The sequence below is a fragment of the Falco naumanni genome, chromosome W, assembly GCF_017639655.2.
Source record: "Falco naumanni isolate bFalNau1 chromosome W, bFalNau1.pat, whole genome shotgun sequence".
In the NCBI taxonomy this organism is placed as follows: domain Eukaryota; kingdom Metazoa; phylum Chordata; class Aves; order Falconiformes; family Falconidae; genus Falco; species Falco naumanni.
This window is the reverse complement of record NC_054079.1, coordinates 18,030,462-18,050,271: the sequence shown is the minus strand read 5'-3', so window position 1 is coordinate 18,050,271 and position 19,810 is coordinate 18,030,462. Positions and strand designations below refer to the sequence as shown.

General features: G+C 44.1%; 1 protein-coding gene across 1 annotated transcript; it reads left to right on the top strand.

The window, feature by feature from the left end:
• Positions 1-16,169: 16,169 nt before the first annotated feature.
• On the top strand, positions 16,170-19,466 carry LOC121080426 (haloacid dehalogenase-like hydrolase domain-containing protein 2). Its single transcript, XM_040578444.1, has 4 exons — positions 16,170-16,264; positions 17,159-17,291; positions 17,762-17,825; positions 18,809-19,466. Exons 1-4 carry the CDS (start codon positions 16,170-16,172, stop codon positions 18,910-18,912), a joined length of 396 nt encoding a protein of 131 aa, XP_040434378.1. The 3' UTR covers positions 18,913-19,466.
• The last annotated feature ends 344 nt before the right edge of the window (positions 19,467-19,810 follow it).

Below are 19,810 nucleotides of genomic sequence, written 5' to 3'. Positions count from 1 at the left end.
CCAGACCCATTTCCCGAGCTTAGCACTCCAGTAAGTCTGTTAATGGTAACATTTATGGCACTATGGTCAAACAATAGGTCCCTGTTTTCAATGTAATGTTTTCTCACCACCAGACCGCCGTGTCACCTGCCAGGGAAGAAGGGTCTAGAGTGCACATTTCCCCCTCTGAACATTCTGTAAGGTGAGTGTTCTCAAAATGTTTAACCTATATGGTTCATTAGAAAGGGGATCAAAACTTTTTTTTCTTCCTGTTGCTGTTTAGGCAGAGGGTGCGTTTTTCTGTTGTCACACGTCAAGAACTTATGGCGGAAGTGGAAAAGTATAAAAAGCGTTACCATATCCTTGTCTATGCGTTCCTGGCGGTTGTTTTTGCTGCTATTCTATTTTTATTCTTACTCAGCCTACATTGTTATCTGAATTGTTAAGGGTTAATTGTTCCCAAATTCTTGTTGGCTATTAAATTGTTATTGTGTTAACTATATAATCTGTATTGTCGATTGTACACTTCGGTGTACTACTCGAATTTGTTTAACGCCATTGGGTGAAACCATAGTAGCAAATTGCATGTTAGTTATAACATGTTGAATTAATCTTATAAAACATGGAACAGCACATGGCAAAAACAATAAGGTGGCTAATCCACATAACAAATAAAATAGGATTCGTTTTACCCAGGGGCTCCTGGGAAGCCAGGAAAACAAGTAAATGTTCCAGTTTTTCCAAGTTCAGATGGGAACATGGGCTAACTTCCCTGTCTCTGATGTGATTTGTTTAACTACCTCACCATTGTCATCAATTTTCAAACAACAATTGGAAACATTTAATTTACCACAAACACCTCCTTCTTCGGCTAGCAGGTAATCGAGAATCATCTTGTGTTAATAAATTGCATTTCATATTTGAGTTGCTTGGTCTGTTAGTAATCATTTCCAAGACAGCCTGTAGATGAATGATACAATTCAGATTGTAGATAGGTTCTCGAACACCACTAATGAGTTTATCAAGTTGCAGGTCTATAATACTGTATTATACGTTGGGGTGTCCATTCATTTAATAAATATTGGTACCCCCTTTTTCTTGGGAGTTTGGAAAAATCAATTTGCCACTGTTGCCCTGGCTAATTTTCAAACACATTTCACATTGCTGAGTCACCTGTTTTATTACAGTATACAAGTTTCGCCCTATCAATTTCTGATTTAGACTTTTATATAAAGTATCAGCTCCCCAATGCATCTTATTATGTTCTGTTAGGGTTGTGGTCCATATTAAATTGGATGGTACCACTATACGACCATCCCTCAAATAAATCCACTTATTTATTTTATCATTCATGTCCTGAATTACCTTTAAGTTTTCTTTAGAATAGTTTGGCTCCTGATCTGTACTTACAGTTTGGATTTTACCATCTGGTATTAAGGATAATCCCTCATTTCCTGCCTCCTCTGTTACTTGTCTGGCCTCATGGTCGGCCAGGTGGGTTCCAATTTCCAAATCAGTGCCTCAATGGGCCATCTTATGTTCTTCCTTCCTGGATGACCCTCTTATAACAGAGGGGGCCATTCCTCACATCAAGGTCTGGCATGGCATATGTTCCCACTGCTCAGCGCCTACTGGGTTGCAGCCAACAGCGGAGCTCAAGATTCTTCTTGGTGGCAAACACAGAGGCCAACCCAGTCTTGCCCTTGACTATGGTAGGAGGCACCTTGTGATAAACGCAGTCATGATTCATGTCAAAAATAGAATGTACTGTGATAAGTGTAATTGTTGTACCCTGTGTAAATCTGGGACCTGTATCGCAGTTGTGGTGAGTGGGCGTGTGTGGTTCTCCTTTAAGACAATGTGATGGCTTCCCCTTCCCCTGAGGCAATCGCTGCTTGGAAAAGCCCGCCAAAGGAGATAAGGAAAGCGAAACCAGCCAGAGAAGGCCCGCCGAAGGAGACAAAAGACCTTGAGATCTGAAAAAGCGCGCCAAAGGAGAGCCAATAGGAGGAGAAGGCGTACCCTAACGGCCCAATGGGGAAAGAGCGGGACGAACATCCGGCCAGAAGAGACTGGTCAAGATCCGGGCATAAAAGACACTGCTTTTAGGACTCAGGTGTGCGTGTGGTGGAGCTATGGGAGTTCTCTGCGCACTCAGCGCTGGTTTTGCTTATTGTTTCTCAACCTAAATTGATTGAACCCAAAATAAAATTGTTTTAATTGTTATCGTTTATAACACAGGTTTCCAACAGAGCTGCAGTAGGAAGCTGAGCTCCAACACGTCCCACAGAGGACTGTGTCCGCTGGGACACGCAGCGGCTGTACCCCCTGCCCTAAGTCCCCTCAGGGTGCAGCCGCGGGGGGGGGGGGGAGCGGGCGCACGGCCTTCGGCGTTTCCCACTCTCCTGGCTGATGGCCCTTGACCCCTCAGAGCCGGCTTGGGCTGCCCGCTGTGCTGCCTGTCGGCGACTGCCGGACACCGGCGGAGGATACCAACCCTTGAGGGCTGGGAACGGCCGCGGCTGTGGCTACCGTGCTGGGCCGAGCAGCCCCGGCTCTGCGAGGACTCCACGGGGTGGGCCGGCGGAGCGGCCGGCAGCAGGTTAGTGGCGGGGAGGGGAGTTTCCCTTCTGGTCCGAGTGGGCCCATACGCCTTCTTCGGGCGCCCACGGGCGGCCGGAACCATCCGCCTCACGGGGAAGGGTGGCCCGTTGAGCTCGGAGACTCCCTCAGCAGAGAATGGACCAGTCCACCTACCCATTGTAAACTGTCGGAAGGAGGCGGTACCATTCCTTGTCGGGGGGGGGGAAGGTAGTTGTAGCCTTCTGTCCTTTTCAGTATGGTGAGGGGAAGGTACGTGTCCTCGAAGGTGCTGTGGGGCAGGGGATCGGCCCCGGGGCTCCCCAGTGAGACTCCCTCCTCAGGTGGCAGTGACAGACCCACAGAGTAGGCCGTGTGGGCTCTCTGGGGCTGGGTGGGTGGCTGGGGGGGCCTGCAGCCCCACTCCCACGCTGCTGCCTTGTCCTGGGGCTCGCCAGTGGCTTCAGGGGCTCCTGCTTCGCTGCTCAGCTTGTGCTGCTAGCTGAGGGCAAGGCCAGGCTGTGGGGTGGCCCGGTGCTGGGGTCTGGGAGAGAGGAGGAGCAGGGGGAGGCTGGCCCTGCATGGCAATGCTGGGCACCTCTGCCATGGAGAGTGGCCCCTCCATGGCCCCAGCAGTCTGTGTTGTTACAGGCCTTCCCACGAGGGGAGAAGGCCTCTCCGCATCAGTTTCGAGCACCTTGTTGTGTCCCTGTAGGGCAGGTAGGCCCCTTAGACGGCCAGAGACCAGGTGGGACACGAACTGGATGGTCCCTCATGTCCTGAACCAGCTTGAATTACTGTATGGCTTCGTCCTGTTGCTGTACCTGTAATGTCAGCACAAAGGTGAGGTTCCCCCGATAAGCTGGGCTGTGGTTATGAAAACTGAGGTACTGAAGTTTTTTAGGACTTTTTTGCTAGGCTGCGAGCTTTATACTTAAAACTAGGCTATGCTGAAAACTGGCTCTGCAAATAACTTCCATACTGACAGAATAAATACACTGTGAGTAGGAGAACCAATTGAGAACTAGGGTAAAAGAGAGATTAAAAAAAAAAAATCCAATTTCTGTTAAACTAGGATATTCTATTCCTGTCCTTAGCTGTGCTCTCTCTGCCAGTGTGGTGCAGTTACTCTGCAGTCATGTATCCTAGGCTAGAAAATTTATCTAAAAGCACTTTCTTCAGTCTTTTTAATCTCTCTCAGCTCTCAGAATTCCCTGTGCCACAGCTGAAGTGCCTGAGGGAGGCGAGTTTTTTTTTTTGTCATGGAAGTAATGTGGAGGTGTGATAAACCGTGAACTGTTTGTTCATCAAAGTTTGTAAGAACAATGGAAATGTACATGGAATATGCAAAGGTCAGCCACAAGTATTCGATCAGTAAGGGTTAACGGTTACGAAAAGAAACTTGAGAAGGAAGGAGGGGGTGGGGCTCATGAAGACGAGGAGTCCGTGTTGTGAGGAAGACAAAGAGCCTTCATCCCCACGACCACCAGGAAGCCGAGGAAGACAGAAAACGACCCCCTAGCAACAAGCAGCGCAGACGCAGAGTGCACCACTAATACCGGAGGACGAAGGGTATAAAACCAGTGACTTTCGGGAAGAGAGGGCGCGCCGTTGGTGGAGCAGGAGACTCTCCGGCCGCCCAGCGCTGTTTTGCTTACTTGCCGCTTGTTTTGATATGGAGAAATAGTGTGAAATGGGGACAATGGACATCGATCGTGATTGTATATGTCTGCTCGAGGAATGTGGGTATGGTGACTGGTCATGGGTGCGGTGTCTGGTCACGTAGGCACACAGCTTTGAGGAGACACCTACCCTTCTTCCTCTGACAAAGGGGCTATTTATAAAAAGGATGAGAGACATTCCAATGCTATCTAGAGGGAGGGAGTGCTAAGTCTCCTTGCTGGAGAAGATCAGATGGTCACAAGGACATGAATCACCTACAAACCTGCAAGACCACCACATTCCATGCAAAGGACTGATAAGCTAATTAACATAGGAAGCGAGAGTAAGCGGGTTTAGGTAACGAATATGTATAGGCGTTAATTGAATATTAATTTGTTTTATTGTATAAATGTGAGATGGTTCGTCACTTGGGGCATGCACGCTTGTGGATGAGCGATCCCCCGTGCATCTGTGCGCAATAAACATACCTACTTTATAACTTTCGAGTTATAGAGTTTAATTCCGTATGTCACTTTAATAAATCAAATTTTCTAATTGGCCAGTCTCTGTCATTTAATTGGACAGATAAACTATGACAGAGTCATGTAAATTCCATTCTGTTCAGGCACTGTGACTGCACTAAGTATTTTACTCGGAGAAGATTTCTTAGAAACCTGGTGCCCTCTTTTCCTATGCAATTGTTGAAGCTCCTTTAGGATTTCTGTTATCAGCTTTGTATCATAGAAGTTTAACCTTGGCCTGTGTAGCAACAGACATATAAAATAAGCAATTTTTTTTCTTATTGCAGGGAACCAGCAGCAATAATGAAAGTGGAATCTCAAAAGTTTTCTGTGCTTGTCTTTTATCTGAGGCATCGAGTTCATATGATCTTGATCATTGATAAAAATTTTTATCTTTGTCTGCAAAGATAAAACTGTCCTGATAGAAAATTAAATTTATTAAGGCAGGTTCTAATCATGGTGTTGACTACTCTGTGTTTTTTAAAAGTATGTACATGTGACATGTTTTGTCTGTAATCAGACTAGCTCAATATAAAATCATGATGACTTGCCACAGATGGCAGATCAGATGGTCGTTATTGTCTAACAAACAGGAGAAAAAACTTCTGTATTGGACATTTGCTAAGAAATAGCTCTGCTTAAACTTGCTTGTGGAGCAAAATGCAGCACTTGCCGCACATGTAAGGGGAAGTACTAGTTTCTGAAGACAGCTTTTCAGCCAGAGGATTTGTACCTGACCTTGCTGGGTTTTTTTCTCTAGTGCCTTTACTCTGAGTGCTGGCTTCTGTTTTGGGCTGAGTCTTGTATACTTATTTGTGTGGCACAGAAGCTTGCTGGAGAAAATATACTTGACTGTCCACTTTGCAAGATGAGGGAGTAACCCTTTGGGGTTCTGAATAACCTTGAAAGCTTCTGGACTAACAGTCTGTAAAATCCACGCTGTCACATGGGTAGTCAACCACCAAATAGCTGAAGAGTTAGGTCACATGAATTGTGTTGTGGGTGGATCACCCTAGGTCTTGCTTACAAAACCAAAATTAACAATATCCGCTTTTGTGCAGAGCATTTTGAGCTTTATAGTCAGAACGCTGTATCATCACTTAGTAGTATTATATTTTTACTTGAACAGCGCCATTGGCGTTGATGGGACTTGCTGAAATGTGCTTGCTGAGGCCTTGAACCAGCGATACCAGACCTAATGATCCTCTTCCCAACAGTCTTGGTTATTTAGAGAATTTTTTGACATGCACAAATAAAGGCACTTAGAAAAAAAATAGCACCTGATTTCCATATATAGAATCTTTGGGAAAATACCACTTCATCAATTATGTATTTTGTTTTTTAAACGCTGCCTTTTATTTCTCTGTCTGAAGGGGCTCATTTAATACTGCGAGTAATGTTCTGAGTAATACTGGGCTTGGCACAAATGAGGCGCTTAACTGAGTTCCTTATTTTTATTATCCATTGTCTACTAACCAGTTTTTTGTTGTTTCATTTATTTGTCTTTTCCCTGGGGAAGGAAGGATGGCAGCTCTGCGTGCGCTGAAAGCTGTCTTGGTGGATCTTAGCAGCACACTTCACATTGAAGACTCAGCTGTGCCAGGCGCGCAGAAAGCTCTTAAAAGGCAAGCTACCTTTTTCAATTTTCTCTGATTGGTTATGATAACGCTGTTTGCACAAAGACGTTCTTTAAGTGAACAGGCCTGAAGCTTCTGCCTTTTTATGCTGTCATGGGTAAGCAAATAAGTGGCCAAATTCTGCTTTCTAAATTCTGCTTTTATTAAGACCTGTATTAATACCAAGATAAATCAGCAAAGGGCCTAGGCATTGAAAAGTTGCCATGTATCACCTGAGCCTCCACAGCTTTCCTACACTGCTCTCTAGGTCTTTTTTAAGTTTTTCTAGATAGAAAAAGACAATATTCAGAGTGTTTCTGCTAATTCATATGGGACTACAGGCTTAGCCAAAGTGGAAAGTAGTTAAGTTAACCTGAATTATCCTGTGTACACCAAAGTCACTTCAGCTAAGTAGTTCCTCAGCGCTTTGTTTAACTACAGGAACCTGATTGTCAGAGCCATTAGGTCTGTGATGAGCCAAAGTGGAATAACAGAATAACTTGGCCTGGTGAGCAGGGCATCTTTTGCAGAGTTCTCATTTCATTTGGTCTTACAGACAAGGCTTCGCTCTATTATTTTCAAAGTTTCTTTCTGCTAGGTAAACAACATCAGTCGTTTTTTTAGTTTGAGAAACAATTGATAATGCAGCCCATCTTTTGTAGGAATTTCAACATGTTAGTAAACAGGACAGTTAAGTACCTCTTCCTATTCGGATGAAAGGGTTCCTAAAGAAACTGAGGCACAGTAAAATAACTTAATCTGGCCGAGTCAGTGGCAAAACAGGATACGCAGTCCCAGGGATCTTTGTACTGTGTTATGATGCTGTTTTCCTGGAGAAGACATCTTGCAATGGATGAAAAAACCCCAGTGTGATATGTGCTATCATGGTGAATGAGGGGAAACACCTGAGGATACTGGGGTAGTAAGAATTAATCAGGAGAGAGAAATAGGGTTGAATTATGGATGAGAAGTTTTTACTGGAGTTTACTGGCTGCTTAGATTTTTATAGAGCTAGACTTGCTCAGAGGAAAAGTTCACAGAGTGGTTAGGAAACTGCATTTCTTTTCACAAATAATTGTGTGGACATAATTATCTCCTAAAGATGTAACATTGCAAGGAAGTAAAAACTGCTAAAGCACTGGGTACTCGTTCATTACCCTTTCATTTACTGGACCATGTCTGCTTAGTGTTTCATGCTGCGGGGAGAACTTGTGCCAGGTGAGAGCCAGCATTCTCAAAAATCCATATGTATTATATATAAAAGTGGTGATATTGTCGAGAAGAGCTCAGTACCTGTCCTGTCTGCTGCTTACCTCCAAACCCCCAGACAGTAGGCTGGACAGAAGAAATGGCTTCTGTAGAATCAGAAGACAAACTTTTCTAAAACAAATTATTCTCCTTTGTCTTCTGCGTGATTCTTACTGCGCTGTGCTCATGCAGGCCCTGTACTGGCTTTGGGAAGGGACAGGGGTTAGAGAAGGGATAAGGTGCAGAGAGAGTCTGGTGCTGTTTGCCAGCTTCAGCCTGCTGTCAGAGGTATGGAGAGCAGGTATCATTTCACTTCAAAGGACAGCAGGGTCTTTTTACTTAAAGGTTTGAAAAAAATACTTTCTGATGCTCTTTCCTGCTAATCCATGTCATTGTCCTTCCTGAAGAGAAGCTGAGATGATTGGCGTGCAGCTTGTTTAGGGAACAAATAGATAGATTCCATTTTTAGGGTTACCTCTCAGTATTGAGGTCCATAAGAAAAAAAAAAAGATTAATTTTTTTGTTAGCAACTAAGGGTCTTTTTTACCAGTTCATGCTTGTGAAGGGGCAGTGTATCTGACAAAGAAGAGAAAGAAGAGGCAGGTGCAAGCAAGTCTCTAGCATTGACCAACTTTATTCTGATGTTCTCCATGCAGACCTAATGCCAGTGTTTGTTTCTATAGCAACAGAGAAAGTGATGGTGGGGGAATAATTAAAGGGAATGCTGTTGAAATTGTCACTTAAAATTATTTGATTGTTTGGTAGCATGTGTTGTCAGTGTAGGGCAATAATGTGGTTTTATGTGATCTTGGTGTTCCTCAGTAAAGGGAGAAATGGCTGCAAAAGCTGGCATAAAATCACCACAAAGGTAACACAGGCTCCTAGAGTGTCCTGCATCTCTGAATTAGCCACAGCTGCTGTGAAATTCACCTGACATGGGGAGTTCAGTATATTAGTTTAGCAACAAGGTTCTTTTGTTTATTTATTTTGTTTCAGGGTGCTGTTGATTCAGAATAAAGGGCTGGTTTATTGTCTAGTTTGAATTAAAAGGCTTTTCAAACTAGTTGTTGTTGATCATAGATGGTTGGTTGACAAGAAGCTCAACATGACCCAGCAGTGTGCATTCACAACCCAGAAAACCAACCATATCCTGGGCTGCATCAAAGGCAGCGTGGCCAGCAGGGTGAGGGAGGGGATTCTCCCCCTCTGCTCTGCTCCGATGAGACCCCACCTGCAGTGCTGCATCCAGCTCTGGGGCCCCAACAGAAGAAGGACATGGACCTGTTGCAGTGGGTCCAGAGGAGGCCACAAATATGATGAGAAGCTGGAGCACCTCTGCTGTGAGAGGCTGAGAGAGCTGGGGTTGTTCAGCCTGGAGAAGAGAAGGCTCTGGGGAGACCTTTATAGCACCTTCCAGTACCTAGAGGGACCAATAGGAAAGCTGGAGGGGAGCTTTGTACCAGGGCCTGTAGTGACAGGACAAGGCGGAATGGCTTTAAGCTGGAAGAGGGGAGATTTAGATCAGATGTAAGGAAGAAATTCTTTCCTGTGAGGGTGGCAAGGCGTTGGCCCAGGCTGCCCAGAGCAGCTGTGAGTGCCCCATCCCTGGCAGTGCCCAAGGCCAGGCTGGATGGGGCTTGGAGCCACCTGGGCTGGTGGAAGGTGTCCCTGCCCGTGGCAGGGGGGTGGAACTGGATGGGCTTTAAGGTCTCTTCCAACCCAAACCATGCTGTGATTCTATGATAGATTTGTTTGCTACTACTATGAAGATGGAGTTTGGAATTGCCATTTTCTTCCACACTTTTTCTGGTAGAAGCAGAACAGGGGAGACTTGGTCTTGTTCTGGTAGCTGTAATTCTTGCCATCTGTTTCACATTACCTTCCAGTCCACAGTAGTTAACAACCTCATGGTTCTAGTGTGGTACCGGTACTCTGGGATGTATACAGTCTTTTCTTCCTCAGCCTTTAGACAAATGGCCCTTTTTCAGTCCCAAAGAGACATACAAGTGTGTAAATAGAACGATGTTGTGGCCAGTTTGCCTTTGCTCTTCATCCATCAGGCTGCGCAGCACTCTGGTTACCATTTGATTTGTGATGAACACAACAAAGGAGTGCAAGAGAGACCTGCTGGACAGGCTGACGAAACTGGAGTTTGACATCGTAGAAAGTGAGATCTTCACATCTCTGACAGCAGCCAGAAATCTTCTGGAGCAAAAGCATGTGAGGCCTCTCCTGCTGGTGGACGATAGGGCCCTGCCTGATTTCACAGTTGAGGTGGTCAGAAAACAGCATGGGGGAAGTTACAGAGCAACTAAGGAAACATAGTGCTCTGTTTTTTAGAATGACAGTCATGTATATACTGCTAGTCATGATGAAGCCTGAAATGTGGAACTCTCCATTGTCATAAAGATCCTTTCTTCTTTTTAAATTAACATTAAACAGTATGAAGTCATAGCTTCTTGAGGAGTACTGGAAATGGCAGTCAAAGCCTTCAAATAGGAATTCTGGTAAAACTCAATACTTTTTATTAATCTCCAGTGTAAAAAAAAAAGTAATAGTTATTACTAGATCATTAGTGATTTAGTGCATCTACCAGTGCTGATTTGTTTTATAGCAAGGATCTGTCAATTTGTTGGAAATCAGGTTTCCCTTGGCTATTGCACAGAGGTTTTGCTCATAAAGAGCTGAAAAGCCAGTGTGCAGGCACATGCAGGAGGCTATTTTTCTCTTAATAGATAATTATTAAATGTAGAAATCTTTAGGTATTGTTACTTATCTTGTATGAAAGATCTAGGTCTTACTCCATGTACTTCGATACCTTAATTGGTGACAGAAGGTTCATTGCCCTGACTTCTCTAGATTGTCATCTCTAAAGACCTGGTTAAAAACTTGCTTTATTGTCAGATGTTCCCATTTCCCTCCCTCAACAATGAGGGGAGCAGAAGATGATATATTCTAACTTGGACGTGTCTGGCAGGTGCCTGAAGCTAGGACAGTTAGTCCTTGATTTAACCACATTGTTGTTTCAAGAGAAGGGAAGATACCCACTTTGTAAACATACTCAAAGTCAAAAACTGTATACTGTGTGTTCAGTCTTTCATTTAAAGTGAAAATGTGGGTGGCTTAACACTGCTCCCTGCCCCTTGCCTTATGAACTGAAATCCTTATGGCTGCGTAATTTAAGTAGGTTCTAATCTCGCTAGGAGCTAGGCATGTCCTGTTAAATTTTGGTGCTGTAGTCTAGTCAGTAATCTGTAGAAAGGAAAGTGTTTGGGAGAAAAACCTCTGTGGGCTCTTAGAGCAATGAAACCTGATAGTCTGTTCTACTGAACATCGTATCCAGAGAGATAGATCCCCAGCAATATTCTGTATTTGTGTTCTTGGGAAGGCTTTCTTGGGTCAGAAACATCAGCTATTTCACTAGAGGTATTTAAATCAGTTTAATCTCCATGTATTTGGGATCTTTCCATCAGTTTTACGGTAGCTGATGCTAATTTAGTGAAAGATGGCAAAGAGAGAGATGTCAGTGGATGTCTGGAATGGATTGTTTTGTTTCTTTTTGCTATACAAGTGGTTTGGCTCACATTCAGTACTGCTCTTGAAACATTTAAGTACAATAGAGAATGCTTTAAATTTCTGTTAATGGATGCTATTGAACTATTCTTGACTAATCTACAAAGTTGGTCACAGATGGATGAATGTAATCTGTTCTTGGTTAAAGGACCCAGATGCTTTTGGGTGGTGTTGCAAATCCACGTGGCACCTCTGAGTGTACGTTTTTCTGCCTAAGCTAACTGAAGGACAGGCAGCAGGGGACATCAGCCAGCAGGCTGCAGTGACACTCTGGAGACCCAGGAGCACTAGTTGTCCCAGTAAAGGTGTAGAGGATATGCTGTGCAAAGGCGGAACAAAAACCCCAGCAAGCACAGGATACAGCTGATAACTTCACCCATCATAAATGAAACTTTCTGCTACTCCTGTTTCTCCTGTAGATGCTATTGCTTCCACTGCTGGTTCTGTTCAGAGGTGGCACTGCCATGTAAAAACAGTCATGGTCCTCTGGAGCAGTGTGGGACAAAGGAGGTACAAGCTGTTCTTGAGAGGACTAATCCATGTTAAAAAAAAAAGACCTTCCAGAAGAGCCAAACTTAATCTAGTGTCACAGCTTCTAGGTCACGCTGCGATACCATCTTTGCTATCATAACCAGACTGCTATGTAGAACAACAGTCAGGCTTTATACCCTACATGGAGTTTTCTGTGACTAGAGGGAATAGAAAAATTCGATGGAATACACTAGGCTTCCTGCTTTACTGTCTTACAAAGCAGATAAATATATGTAGAAAGAGATTGTCAGATAACAGAGATTCTTAGGTAGTTTCTCAGATAAAAAAATCATTCTGTTAAAAAAGTGATTTGTGCAGTCTGCTGCATTTCCATGGAGGCAGTGAGAGAATCACTGTTCAACAGTTGCTGTTAGGACTATCCAGCTGCAGAATTGTGTTCATCATGAAGGACGGCAGGGTCTGGATAGATTGACACCTTTTCTGCAGATGCTTTCCTCATTTCTAAAAGATGTAAAACTAGTCTATGTGATGTGTCTGTGTCAGAAAATGCTCATTTTTTGCTGTAAAGTGATAAATTGCACTTGTTGATTGCACACTGCTATGTATGAATAAAATTCTGTTCGCTCAGAGTCATGGTTTGATTTTTCCAGGGATAATCACGGATGACCCCAATGCAGTGGTCGTAGGACTGGCTCCTGAGCACTTTCACTATGAGATGATGAACAGAACGTTTCGGTAAGTCAGCCTCTCCTCGTGGCTTTTTGAATGGTGGCTGTCTTGTGCTGAGCTTTGTAGCTCTGCACTTGCAAGGAAATCCTTGTATGAGAAGAAGAAGGTTGTAGCAATATAACTGTTATGTAGCATGATTATGGTGTCTTCCTCAGTGTCTGACAGAGAGGCACTAACTGTGGTGGATTTGGGATCTTAACCATGAACCTCAGGTAGTCCAGCCCTGTTTTTTTAGCTTTCAGTCTGTAAATAAACTATATATGTACAGTCACAGTTGTCATTGAGGTGAAGAAGTTAGCAATGCTTCAAGGAGAAATACACAAACCCAAGGATGTTGGGAAGTATTGGGGAGCTGGTTCAAACCTCAGCCCTCAATGCTGAAATATTATAGGGAAGGAAATCCAGAATTCAGGGCAGATTATTCCTTATCTACTTAATGCAGGATTTCTAGCAATTTCTTCTGAAGCATCTTGTGTTCAGGGTGTGGCCAGCACAATATGCTGGGCTAGATGAACTATGGATCTGATCCAGTCTTATTTCTAAAACTCTGTTTTGTGTGTCGATTAAGGGGTAAATCAGATAAAATTTATCTGTCACCGTACAGAAGCCAAGATATAATAGTATATGCAGAGGTGCATAGCTATGTGTCTTCTCTAGCTTAGCACAGCACTCGATTTTTAACTCAAAAAAACCTTTTCGCTTCAAAGACTTGAACACGAGCCTGTTGCTGAGTTTAGCTCTGGTGATGTGCCTTTTGTCTGTTGTGAAATGTGCAGAGAAGGGTCGTCTGAGCATGCCCCTTACCCAGCACCCCAGCAGAGCCTGCTGTGCTTCCATTTCGTTTTGTTGGGAGCATTCTGAACCTGCTGTACTTCAGCAATGGTTTAAGCCAGGGTGATTAGCCTGGCCTTGTAATGGAGAAGGAGCACCCACCTGCACAGCCTGTCCCAGCTGTGGGCATGCTAACCCCTGCAAGCAGCTGGTAACCAACTTTAGTGCTGTCTCAGAGCTAAAGAGGACATCCTGTAACACCCTGGGTGACTCCCTGCTGTGCTACAATATGTGCAGTGAGTCTTTTTCACTCTTTGCTCATGGGGTGATGGCTACCACACAAGTTTTCAACTTGGAATTTGAAAAAAACCTGATCTCAAGCACCTTAATCTGTCTTTCTAAATACTAAATCCAAAGAGGGAGTATCAATTGTTGCTCACCAGTATCTTATGGAGGCACACTGGAGTAGGAAGCCAGTGCTGGCCTTATCTGCATGCCAGTTCAATGTCATAAGAACATGTATTGACCCAAAGTGACTGACTATCTGCCTCATTAGTGTATGTTGCCAATGGCATTGATTTTAGAGTTTTACAGCACACTCATGAGTGGACTCTTAATTTGTGATTTATGGCTTGAACTTAATTTTGGCGTGAACTTAACCCATCATGTATTCCAGTGCTTACATAATTTTTTAAATTGATACTTCTGTTGTGACTGTATTAGCTGTTGAATAATAGTCATTAGCTGCCTTGGGCTGGAGGCTGGGACAATCAAAATAAGAAACCAGTGATCACCTTCAGGGTCTGTGAGGGCCCCAGACTTCCCCAGGCCAGCATATGCAGGAGAGCCTGCAGAACTGGCCCTGTGGAGGCAAGCGAGGTTGTCCCAGGCTGGATTTGAGCTTTTTGCATTAAACACTAGCTCTGGTGATGGAAGGAAGGTGCTGAAGGTCAAATCCAGTCCCCTGCAGTGGGCACGATATGGCCTTGTTGCACAAGAGACACATTCATGGGGTAGCATGGAGTGCGTGCTGCATGAGCACGCTATATCCAGAGCCATCTGGGTGGTACGGCTGGCTGCTGGGTGTTAAACAAGGCAGAGTTCTTCAGCTCACCTTGGCTTGTGCAGCTGCTTGGCTGATTTGTCTGCCTGGAAGGTTTCATTCGCTGTGAGTCTGTCCTGGGTTTGCCCGGTGTTTTCCTGGTCCTGTGTTTCAGTCTGGACTTAGGCCCTAGGATGGGCTCTGTCTGAGCGTTAACATCTCACTGAGTTGTTCTGTTCCCCCCCCCCCCCCCCCCCCCCCCCTTCTATTGAGGGTAAATGGTTTTGCTGGTGTCAGTTTTGTTTGGTCTAATGGAAATACTAACTACTGACCACGTTTTCTTCTTGAGCTTTATGCTGTGTCTGTATTCCTTGTCCTTTACTGCTCAGATAATTAAGTCACTTGGGATTTGCGTTGCTTGTAGCATAACTTTAAGCTGAATCTGATTAAATGCAGATTTCTGCAGTGCCAGTGCAGGTATCCAAGCTGGTGACCTGGGTTCCTGAGGGAGAGAGGAGGCGCTTGTAAGGCATCATCCGTTTTTCCCCTAGTAGTGCTTAAAATAGGACAGTTGAACTGTGCCCTAGAAGTGGTTTTTCCTCTCCCCTGACTGTGAAGAGCCCAGGCTGACTAATTACCTGGTAGGCAACTACTTGGTTGATGTCCAGCATTAGGTTAGGTAAATCTAACCCAATAGGAGTCCCAAAATGAGATGCACAGAGTAAGGCCATTCTCTAGGCACCATTTGAAATGACTGAGGCTAGCTAAATTTCTCTTTTTGTATACATGGGATTTTGGTGCCACGTTTAAAGAATTCTCTCAGGTGAGATCTTTCCTGCAAACTGCTGAGTGTGAGTCACTGTGGTGCTGCTGTCACACTAAATTTTTCTGTATCTTTGAGGCATCCTCCTATCGTGAACATACCTGCCTGCTCACAGATACACATGCCAGTTTGAGCTTGCTTTGGAATGCATTGATTCAAGTGTTTTGGAATAATTAAAGCAAAATGAAATACTATTATTTATGTACTGCTCAGTGCCCAGGCTGCTCTGCAGGCGTGTGGGAAGGAGCAGACATCCTTCAAGGAGCATACAGCTCACCTAAGCCAGCCTCTTTGAGCAGAGCTCCAAAAAGGCAGTGAAGGAGCAGTGCAAGATTTTATTTTTCTTAAAGGCTTTGGGTTTTTTTGTCAATCGGGTGGGGTTAAGGGGAAAAGAAATCTTCCTTTCTGTCCTAAAGATAATGGCCAACGTTTCTCCTCTCATCCCCCAGCATTGCTAGTGACGTTCCTACCTGTTGTGATAGAGCAGAGTTGCCTGCAGTATCTGAAGAAGGTGCTGTAAAGTTAAATGGGAAGCGTTTGGCAGCTGTAACCTCAGTTTTTACAGATACTGTCTGGGAGGCTTTTGTTGCGCTGAAACTTGAGGCTGGGGAGGACTGCAGTGACCTTGCTGTGCTCGGTAGTACCGGGAGGATTCCTCCAGCGCAGCAGCTACGCAGGCTTCCCTTTGCTGCAAGACAGGTAGCTGCTGTGTCTGCTGGAAGGAAAAACTACCAGACAGGTAATGGAAATGGAAGAATCAAAGATTAGGTCCAGGTTCTGTGAAAGCAAGCCCTCTTAAACTCCAGTTTATTACTTTGCTGTCATGGGTCCACTGTTCAGGCATTGTGTGCGCTAATGAGAGGGGCTCCCTGCCACAAGGGTTTTACAAGGCAGGTGTTAGACAAAACCCTTCAAGCAAACATGAAGTGAATTGACATGGTAGTGAGGCTAAGGAGGCACTGACTGACGGTGGAGCAACAGCAGTTTCTTAGTTACTTCTTCCCTTACCTTTTTCTGCCCACTCCAGCCAGTCCCGTGTTCCGTGCAGATTTTGCACAGGTTCATCAGGTGGCAGGCAGAGATGCTGTCTGTGGAGCCCCGAGGAGGGTGCATGCTGGTGTCTCTGAGCAGAAATGGGCATGTGGAAGGTGGCAGGATCTCGGCTGTTGGCAAGGAGCAGCTCCCAGTCTGTCAGACCAGTGCTGCACTCGCTTCCTGAGGCTTCCAGGTGCTGTGCCCAGCTAAGACCCTCCTGTAACACTGCCATACTGTGCATTGTGACCTTTCTATTGTACTCAGAACTGTTAGGAATCTGGTGACTTGTTGCTTTGAGCTATCTTCCACTTGGAATTTTTGGTTTGAGCAAGGAGCTCACATCCAGCTTTCTTTCTAAAAGACTCAGTAATAAGCACTGTTAACTGGGGAATTCTGTGGGATGTGAACGCACTTGCTATCTTTGTGCTTTTTTAATGCAACTTACTGTAATTCCTGTGATGTTAAAATACAAAGTTAAAATGATTTATGCCATACCTGGGACTCACCTGAACACCCACCTCTGCTGGAAACATACAGCTTTTTGGTTGTTACAGGTGATACCACCAGCCCCAAGAGCTGCTGGGCTACAGATTTCCTGGCAGCAGCAGCCTAAAAGCACTGCTGTGTTCTCTGTCCAGGCAGGGAGATTAAGGCTGTGGCTGTCAAACTGCTACCTCCAGCCACTACCTGTGGTTAATGTATTTTAAAATAATATTTGTGTGGGGAAATGAGATGGGTTCTAATGTTAGGATGTTTGCCTTAGTGAAAAGTGAGGCCACTTAGAGTAACGGACCTAATTGCATGAGAGATTTAGACAGGATTAAAAAATAGTTAACTGTTAAAATCCTCAAGATAATGCATTCTTTATTTGGGGGATTTGTTTTATTAACTGCTTCTGGGGAAAAGAAAGGAAGGAACTTTATTTCCAAATGAATGCAAGCTTGCATTCTAATTTGGAACTTTGTGAAAGTCAGTGGGAGTTTTGTCATCAACTGAAATGAAAGGCAGTTGAGGTCTTCAGCTGTAAATATAATTTAATATAATTCCTGTACTTTCTCCTTCATTCATTTCTTCTTCATTCATTCAGGTTGGTTTTGGACGAGGCTCCTCTTATAGCGATACATAAAGCCAGATACTTCAAGAAAAAAGATGGCTTGGCTCTGGGACCTGGACCTTTTGTAGCTGGGCTGGAATACACGACAGACACCAAAGCAACAGTGGTGGGGAAACCAGACAAAACCTTCTTTCTAGAAGCTTTGCGGGGGACTGACTGTACCCCAGAGGAGGCTGTCATGATTGGTGATGTACGTGGGAACTAAATACCTTATCACCTGCCTTACCTTATTACCTTAATGAAGCGCTCACCTCCACTGTGTGCAGTGCCTCCCAGGTGCCATGAAATGATATTTCTAGAAGCACTGGGATTAAAGAAGGGGTGAAAACTGAACCGTCAAAACTTGCATGATTTAATGTAGGGGGTAGTTCTCTTACTTCAGTCACTATTTATCAGGCAAAAAGCACGTAGTAAGTCATTCCTGTGACAGTTTGTCTAATTGGTAGCTAAAAGATTTATCTCTGTGTAGCTGCTTTTAAGTGGCTGGTTAGGGATGTGCAAAGCAGAGAATGTTATGAAAAACTTGTTAACCAGTGGTGTCTGTGACCACTAACCAGCTGATCTGTTCTGTCCCAGGACTTCAGGGATGATGTTGGTGGTGCCCAGAATGCTGGCATGCATGGGATTTTGGTGAGGACTGGTAAGTACTTGATGGATCAGTCATATCAGGAGACAGCGGTGCATTCCATGATCTCGCCCCAGGTACAGGCAGCCTCCATGCCCTAAAGCAAATGAATGCTCTGAGCCTTGGGTCCAGCTCTGCTGCTCTGTAGAGGCCTGCCATTCCCAGCACCCAGGAACTGCTGGGAGACCCACAGTCCATCGCCCCCTTCATTTTGGGGTGGCAGTTGATTGTAATTAAGTCAGGATAGGCTGTTATATGTAATGTTTGAACAACAGGGCTAGAGCACAGACCCCATGCTGCTAGCAGGATCATGTGAAGTAATAGATGGGGGTGGCTGATCTTGTAGGTTTGAATTTTTTGCTCTAATGACTCTAATATCCTGAACGCTAATCAGAGAGAACTATTACTGTGACATCTTAGATTGCCAAAATCAGTCATAGCCATGCAACTTCTGATTGTTCAGGAACTCTGGTGACATTCCCTAGTAATTATGCTGGTAATTATAAAAGTAATTTTACTTCAGATAATACCTGTCAGTCCTGAAGGTTCCATTTTTATCAATGTTACTGATGGTACCATGGACTGGGTTAAGGGCTTTCTGAGGTGGCAGCTGCTCGTGCCACAGTCCATGATGTTGGAAAGGAAAGTAAGCAATCCTACCCTTCCTCATAAAAGCCAGAAGAAAAGATGATAACATTATTATTTCAAGAACCTACCACATGAATATCTGGATAGTTGGCAAAAGAATAGTGCCAGTACAGCAGAGTGAAACCAGTGCATAAGTAACACCAATTCTGAGCAGGAGCCGGCCCTAAAGGAATCTTCAGTAAGGCTCAGTGTTTAGGGAATGTTGTGGGATGTTTGTTGCAGGAGAACCTCAGATGGGCATTCCTCCTACCGTGGCAGTTGTTACTGATCTGAGGTGGCTGTAATTTTCAGGGAAGAAAAGGATACTCAAAGGAGCTTAGTAAATGCATTGTTTTGTTAATCTGTTACAGGTAAATACCGACCAGCAGATGAAGAAAAAATCAGTCCGGCTCCTTACTTAACCTGTGAGAATTTCCCAGAGGCAGTGGAACACATCCTAGAGCATCTGCTATGAAAAAGGGAATAGTTAGTTTGAAAAAACATGTTTCACATAATTTTCTTTACTCTTGCCTCAAAAATTACAGTCACAGGATCAATGCATGCATTGCATCAGAAACCTAGCCGTGAGCTTGAAAGGATTGGTATGGGCCCTGGAACAGTTGTCACAAAGCCCCTTTCCAGTAGTAGTTATGCAAGGATGTGGTGAGGGACCACAGATACCCTGCAGGTGAGGCAAAAAGGCTACAACCAGCACAGCTGCTTTCCTGAATAACATAGGGAGTGTGGCAGAGAGTTCTGTTTATTTTCAGTTGTCAAGGAAGAGCTGATGAAAAGCCCTGTCTGGAAGGTGCTGCATTCTTTTGCTGAATAAGCTAAACTGAAAAAACACATAGGAAATACTCAAGTAAATAAACCTCAAAGACTAGTAGAGCCTTAGTCAGCCTTGTAGTGATTTCACTTGAGTATGTCTCTACTCTAAAGGTAGAGATTATGCACATTTAGAAGCGACTTTTAAATTAAAACAGCACCATTGTTTAATAATAACTACTGTTGATATCTTTCCTTGCATTAGAGCAGATCCTGTTTTTTGTTTTTCAATTTTTACATAAAATTAAAACTGTCAGCATTTTATAGATGTTTTAATTAGATGCTGTTATTAAAAAGAATGATACAGAAACAAAAATCAGGTATTAAAAGCCTTAGAGACTGAATTTTTGAAATTAGACTTCAGTGGGGTCCTATTAATGCTACAGTTGCAAAATTTCACTGTTGTTGCAAGGGCTTTTTTTCTTTTTAATGTTATGGGGAAAATCCTTCACAAGCCATGGGGACAGATTCCAGTTTTTACAGTTGGTTAGTAGAGCTGCAAAATGAAATTGAGTTCTGTAGTTTGCAATGCTTTTCCTATGTGC